A 7,684-nucleotide genomic window follows, 5' to 3' on the forward strand; every position below is an offset into this window, starting at 1 on the left:
AATGTGTGAAGCAGCAGTTCTTAGGACAGTGGACATTATCTAACACAGCTCAGTGACTCCTGAGAAAGCCACGGGCCAAGCCTTACAGTTGCCCCGTCTTATTGCTGTGAGAATTCTAGGCTGCAGTGCAGAGGGGAGACCCAAGCAGGGCCTGGGGGGCTCCCTCAGTCGAGGAAATAAAACTGCACGCAGACCAAGGCAGCTAGCAGCACAAAACCGCGTGCCAGGACTGAGGAAGATCTCGGAGCATGCGTGTGAGGAAACGACCCGCGGCCAGGGACAGAACTGCAACCAGCCGTCAGCGGCAACACTGACCACAGTCCCTCACAGCAGGAAGTGGTGCCCGTTCCCCAGCCAGATGGGAAAACCTCATGGCTCCCGGGGAGCTGGGGGAGTGCACGGAGCCTCTTGCCTAAGGTGTGAGGAATAATTACCCCAGACTGGTCACTGCTCAGACCCCACCTAATAAATGGAAGAAAGACTCGAAAGGATCAAACTGTTCTAGTAATTGTCCCAGAACAGAGCTTACAAATATTTATAAGAATACAAAATTTTTAGCACTCAACAGGGTCAAATTCGCAGCATCCAATCTAAAATTCTCAGACATACAAAGATGGAAGAAAACACTACTGATAATGAGAAAAATCAATCAATTGAAACTGGCCCAGAACCGACGTGGACCTTGGCGGACGCACGCGAGGGGACCTTGCAGCAGGTCCCTGCCGCACACCGCAGCGAGGACTGAGCTGCGCCCTGGACCTACTGTAACTCTTTCACTTGACAAACTTTTGCAATAACACATTGTCCAGCTGCACAAAGATATCTTCTGTATATCCTTAGTATTAAGCCTTTTCCTACTAAAATTTTTTTTTTTAATTTTGCATTTTAAACTTCTTGGTTAAAAAGTAAGACACAAACACATGCCTTAGCCTCAGCTACACGGGCTCAGGATCATCAGTATCACTGTCTCCCACCACTGCATCATGACTCGCTGGAAGGTGTTCAGGGGCACTGGCAGCTGTCGCCTTCTGGAACACCTCTGGAAGGATCTGCCTGAGGCTCTTCTTGAGGAGGCGTCAGAGGTATGCCCATCACGGTTCGCTTGGCTTGTGTCTTCTTTCTTCGTAGATTTGCTCATAGCCAGATAATGTGCCATATCTCTCTGTTAATGAAAACCTTTCAGGGTTCAAGCTCATGATCTCAGACATTTTAAGGAGCTTGTTGTGGTCTGCGAAGCTTCCGTGAACCCCTTCGCTGTGGGCTTTCTTGGGGGTTCTTCTGCAGTTGCTGTTCTCTGGCCTCCTCAGCTGCACATTCCTGCTCCAGTTCCAGCGGCCCCTCCGGTCCTTCAGGGGCTCCCCCACGTCCTCCTCACCCACTCCCCGGGGCAGTTCGTTTGCCTTCTCAACTGCAGCCTTCTCCTCCTTGGCAAATCCTTTGAACTCCTGGGCAACAACGTCACTGCCATAGGCGTTTTTCAGCTCATTGTAACAGTATGGGACCCCGTTATATACACGGTCTGTCACTGACTATATGCCAGCAATGAACAATTGGAATTTCAAATTAAAAACACAACACCATTTACATTAGCGCCAAAAGAAAAGGAAATACTTAAGCACAGATCTAAGATCTATGTGAGTAAAACTACAAAATCCTAATGGAAGAAATCAAACATCAAAATAAATGGAAAGATATTCCATGTTCACAAATAGGAAGACTCCATGTTGTTAAAATGTCAGTTCTTCCCAACTTGATCTATAGATTTAATACAATCCAATCAAAAGCCTACTAAGGTATTTTGTGGATACCAACAAACTGATTCTAAGGTTATATTGGGAGGAAAACAGAACAAAACCACACAGACTAGCCAACGCAGTACTGCAGGAGAGAAGCTACAGTGATCAAGGTGCCGTGGTGTTGGCAAAGTACTGGACACACAGGTCAGTGGACAGCACAGAGAGCCCAGAAACAGACCCCACAAGTACAGCCGACCGGCTCTGACAAAGGCGCAAAGGCGACTCAGTGGAGAGAGGACAGTCTCTTCAACAGTCAGTGCTGAGGCAGCTAGACATCGATGTGCATGAAGATGAGTCTAGACACAAACCTCACAATTTTCACATAAAAGTGCTAGAAGATAACAGAGATCTAGGTGACTATGAGCTTGGCAATGATGTCTCATGTTCGGCCTCAAACATGTGATCCGAGAAAGGAGGAATTGGTGAGGTGGGTTTCATCACTGTTCAACTTACGTGCCGTTAAAGACACTGTTAGGAAAACGAAAAGCCACAGATCGAGAGAAAATATTCGCAAAACACACGTATCTGATAAAGGACTGGTATCCAAAATATATAAAGAACTCTTAGAACTCAACGACAACGAAAATAAATAAATAAACAAAAATGAGCCGAAGACCTGAACAGATGCCTCAGCAAAAAAAAAATACACACATGCCCAGCAAGCTACGAAAAGATGCTCAAAAGATGTCATCAGGGAAATGAAAATTAAAACAACAGTGCTACACCACTGTACTCCTGTCAAAATGGCCAAAATCTGGAACACTGAAGACCCCGAAGACTGGGAGGACATAGAACCACAGACGTTTTCATCACTGTCCGGAGGTCAGTGGCCTGGGAGAGGAGAAGAGCGTGAGGGGCTGGCAGCCTTAGAGACATGGGGCCAGGCTGGGCAGAGCAGACTCCCAGCCCCGACTGCGGCTGTCGGTGGAGACGAATGCACTCTGTGGGCACCAGGTGGGTGGCAGCTAGATCTGTGGGTGCAGATTGGAGAGCCCTGGGTGCTACCTCCAGACCCAGGGCTTAGCTGGCAGCAGAGGTCCGACCTCGAGGGGCTAGCCACCCACCAGGGGCAGATCTCAAAACCGGGAGTGGTGTGGTTGGTACAAATGGGGAGGTACAAGGAAGGGGAGGTGGGTTTGAGGGTGTCCTCAGAGTGTTGGGAGTGGTAGGTAACGTGGGGTCTGGACTCCTCCCTCCTTCCCTTCCTCCTTCAGTAGCATATGCCGTGGACCCCTTCTTGAGAAGGAAACTGAGGCACAGAGTCTGGAAGTGACCTGCCGAACTTCTCAGTTATAAGATGGGCCGACTCCAGCTCAGAGAGCTTCCACCTGCAGCTCTTATCAGAAACCAGGGGTCCCCATGAGGGGGACCTCACCCAGCATCCCAAACTCGTCTAGGGCCTTCCCTCAGACCTGGCCGCAGCCCTATCTGGACACACTTCCAGATCCGCCCGGCCCTGCAGCCCCCAACACTGCCCTGTGCTCGGCTGACTTCCCGTCAGGCCTCCGGGACTCTGTACTTGGCTGGCGAGGGGGGAACTAGAGACCCTCTGACGGGAAGGGCCCATCTGGCCATGAACCTCACCAGAGCGGAGTGGGGGTTCCATGAGACCTGCCGTTCAGGGGGTTCAAGTGCTCCTGGGGCGCTAGTCCTGACCCTGGGCGCTGCCCACATGCTGCTGGCCACCAGGGGCGCGTGGGACTCAGAGCTGCCCCAGGCGCTGCAGCCAGGTGACTGCGAGGGCGGGGGTAGCATTTAAGGCAGAGCTTTGCGGGGTGCAGCTCACCACCAGTGTCACGACCGCTCTCGCCGGGGCCCCTGAGCTGGGGGTTGGAGGCACCACATTCTTCAGAAGGGCCCGGTCCCCACTGCAGTGAGTGTGGGTGTTCCGTGCTGGTGCACACACCGCTGCGGGCCAAGCTGCTCAGGGCCTGGGTGGTGCAAAGCAGGGTCCCTGGCCTGCGGCCACCCTGAGTGCCATATCCACAGGACACATGGGACTGTGAGCTGGGAGGCCTCCCTCCTGTGCCACAGAATGCGGGGATGGCTGTGGACCAGGAGAAAAATCCCCCTCTGCACCTGCACACATAATTTCTCAAACAGCTTTAAGGGGTTCTGGACTCCAGAAAGGTCCCCCTAGACTCGTCTCTGCCAAAGAAAGTGTGCTTGGGGTCCACTGTGTGATCACAGACCCGCGTCCAGGCCTGGGCTCTGTGGGAGCTGCCGGAACTTGCCCCGCCAGGCTCAGCATGTGAGACAGGGCTAGCCTGCCGTTGGACACTCTAAGACCACACAAGTGCGAGGGGCCTCCAGGAGGTGGCTCTGGAATGATCTGGAAGGTTCTGGAGGGTGTGGTCCCTATGCAACACCATGACTCTCCTTTCTGCTTCTGACTAAAGTGTGTGCATCAAAAGAAACTGCTTTTGGGAGTCCGGAGAAGAGATTGTGGACAAGCCTGGCTGGTTCTAGTGACAGCGCCTCCTCACCCGGGTCACCTGGAGGGGTCCTGGGGGCGCCGGCCTGGTTCACTAGACTCCCAGTGTCTTCCTGCTCACAAGGCCACTCCCTGACAGCTGACCCGGCCCACCTCTTGGCTTCCACCATCCTCAGCTCACAGTGAAGGTGGAACGATCTAGAAAGAATACCGTGAGTGGTCCACCCCCGTCCCATCAGAGGACAAGGGGCACTGTGACCTGGAGCCAGAGCAAGGAGAAGCATGTCTTCTGGGCCTGGGAACGCAAGACCTCTATATTTAGGCAGGGGCTCCGGTTGGTTACGACACTCTCTGCCCTGGCTTGTCCCACACTGCCGAGCGGGGCACCAGGTGCCTTGGGCCACTAGGCGGACACACTGGTCTGCAGTCTGCCATCTCCTCTCATTCTGGAAAGAAGGCCCAGTCTGGAATTAGCTCAAGGTGAAAGGAGACCAATACCTTCACCTTCTCTTTGCAGCCACCTCCTCACATCTTGAATCGACGTTATTTACAAACCAGAGGCCACTGGTTGCTTTTCTCCTGGGGGCTCAGCACCCTGAAGCGAGGGACAGGAGTCCCCTGCGGACTGCCCGTCAGCTCTCGGACTTCACCAGTCCTGTGGCTCCCGACAGTTGTGGCTGCTGCCGGTGGTCTGGTGGCTTCATCATCGCCAGGGCCTGCGTGCCACTCTGTGGCCACTTCCCAGGCACCCCACCCACACCAGGGCTTCAGCCTGGTGACCTCTGCCCCACCCACAACTGCCCTCTGCGCCTCATCGCCCTGATGGGAACAGGTGTCACTGGTGGGGTGCAAGGGGCCGCCTGCCTGGCACACCCAGGCTGCAGACCCAGCCTGCCCCCAGGCGAGGGAAGCAGACCACAGATGTGGGCACACGGGGTTAATGGACTCCTTCTGAAAAGGTTTGAGGTGCCCCCCCCCACAAACCCCCACTGGCAGCCTGCCTGTTATAGAGCCAGGACCCCAAGCCAAGCTGAGGCTCCCTCCCTGGAGGCCGGACGCCCAGGGAGGCCATGGCGTGCTGACAGTCTCAGTTGACTGTGACCAGAAGCCCCTGACCCATGTCTCAGCCCGGGAGAGCGAGAGCTCCACCTGAAGCGGAAGGCTCGGATGCCAAGGAGCTGCGGCAAAGCCGAGCAAACAGAAGAAGGAATCTGCTGCCTCACAGAACTGGGGAGCGCAATGGGAGACGGGCTTCGGGAGCGCCTGGGTCCAGGAGCGCCCACTTCCTCCCCACTCAGCTCCACTGTTCTCTAGCTCAGCCCTGCCTCCACCCTCTGCCCCTGCACACTTCCTCCGGTGGCCGGGAAGCCAGCCCAGGGCCGCATCCCCACCCCACGCCCCGCTCAAGAACCCAGGCAGGAAGGCTCCTCTCTGCCCTGAGACCAACCTGCACACACCTGGCCATGGGGAAGGGGCAGGGCGCAGAGACTTAGCTGCCTGGAACCCCACCTTGAGGGGGAGATGGCGTTCCCCATGTGGCATCAGAACGAGGCCTGAGACAGGAGTGTCCCCACCCCCAGGAAGGTGACTTGTCAGGGCTGTCAGGGACAGAGGCGGCGTCCTCACAGCACACGCGGGTGACAAGATGCACTCAGGGCTCCCACACACAGTCAGAGTGGACCTTTATTAGGGAATCAGCCTGTGAATGCGCCGAGCAGGGCTGTGCTGTGGGCCCGACGCATTTCCTGAGGAGGAGGGTCACAGTATCAGCTGTCGGAGGGACGGGCTCCGTCAGCAGCATGACTTGGCCATCGAGGTCCGGCACACAGACGCGACCCGGGGAGCACACCAAGCACACACACCTGCGCTGCGCGCCAGCAGAGCGTGGGCACAGAGACCCGCCGCCGCCGTCCGCCCTGGGGCGGAGGGACCCGCGAGGGCACAGAAAACCAAAAGCCTCTTCTTCCACTGGACCGAGGGAAGAATGCCCCGAGTTGCCAACATTCCCCAGGCACAAAACACTTTTTAAAAAATTCCATCATTAAAAGAATAAATAACAAAATATATTAAAAATAACTTGGTTGCATCGAAATTATAACTGGAAGTTGTTATAGTGAGATTTTCTGTGTGGCCTGTCTCATAGTCAAATAGTTAATTTTGCTTTGATATCAGGTATTTCTCTCATGGTATCCTGGTTTGGGGTCTAGTTGAAATAGTATAAAATTAATAAATAAAAATGTTAAATAAATAGCAAACATTAACATAAAAGATTGTGAATATAAATACTTACATCTCGACAAAATTAAATAATTTACAGAATAATTAAACTAACTACTTTTTAATTTCTTCCAGGAAGAGCAATTTCTCTACTTTTAAATACTAACTTGGAATTGCAGTCACAATCGACTTCGACTCTATTTACATGTAGGAACGTTGTGTTTTTAACACGTCAAGTTAAAATTTACCTTCTTCTGCATCTCGAATAGATCTAAAAGTAAGTGAAACCTTGGCGGTCTGTAATGAGGGATTTGTCCCCTCCCATCTCAGGCAGGCTCTGCCGTGACCTGGGTGAGTCGGCAGCGATGGGTCCCGGGCCTGGGTGGACGCACAGAGGGGAAGACCCTGGACCTGGCCAGACCTGGATCAAAGGCCACAGCCCAGCCGCACGCAGCCAGGGCCAGGGTCGTCCCAGGCGAGCTCCCGAGAGCGGGCAGGCTGCAGGCCTGCCCCCCGCGTGCCCTCTGGGCCAGGGCTTCGTCCCACACCAAACCAAGTTAAATGAAAACAGAAACACCTGTGCCACGCTGGCCTCGCTGGGCGGACGCGCGCCCGGGCACCACACGACACACACAACCCACCCGGCCTCGGCCTCGACAGACAGACAGGAACACTGGTCGCGAACTCCGGAACTTCCCTGAGAACCTTGTCCATGAGCTTCCACTGGGACTTCAAGCTGCTCTTCAGATTATTGTCAGGAAACAAAAATAAATCGATTTGTCGCCTTCACACGCACGCGCCCGGGGAGGTCGGGAGGCTTCCCTTTGGACAAGCCCCCAAGGCCATCGGGGCCGCACGCAGAGTCGCTGTGAGTTGGGACTCTCCACCGGGAGGGCAGGGCGAGGGAGGTAAACAATGGCGCCAAGTCGGGGTGCCAGGCGCCCCGGATCGGCAAGGTAAGGCCTAGACCTGGATGCCCCTCACGGCCTGCTTGATGCTTTCCAGGAGGTCCTTGTTCTCGGGGTCTTGGTAGCACTCCTGGTTGGAGTACATGTCGGTGAGGGTGCTCACGTAGGCGTCGAAGTTCTGCTCACATATCGGCTCCTGGCGGGCAAAACAGTTCAGCCAGCCCCGTCCTGCACGGCAGCCCGGCTCACTGAGAAGGGGATGGGAGGGGGCGTGTGCAACCCACCTCCCGCCACCCTGAGACCAGCGCACACCCACGGTGGCTGCACCG

At 54.8% G+C, this 7,684-nt stretch overlaps 1 protein-coding gene across 1 annotated transcript in view; it reads right to left on the reverse strand.

Moving 5' to 3' along the window:
• Window positions 1-7,028: 7,028 nt before the first annotated feature.
• Window positions 7,029-7,684, reverse strand: part of MYT1 (myelin transcription factor 1) — a 41,640-nt gene continuing 40,984 nt past the window's right edge. The window contains exon 23 of the mRNA XM_016146794.2: window positions 7,029-7,551. Coding sequence (XP_016002280.2) covers window positions 7,411-7,551 — 141 coding nt within the window. The 3' untranslated portion in view covers window positions 7,029-7,410. The remainder of the gene's footprint in view (window positions 7,552-7,684) is intronic.

Source organism: Rousettus aegyptiacus, unplaced genomic scaffold (genome assembly GCF_014176215.1).
Source record: "Rousettus aegyptiacus isolate mRouAeg1 unplaced genomic scaffold, mRouAeg1.p scaffold_m13_p_12, whole genome shotgun sequence".
Classification (NCBI taxonomy): Eukaryota; Metazoa; Chordata; class Mammalia; order Chiroptera; family Pteropodidae; genus Rousettus; species Rousettus aegyptiacus.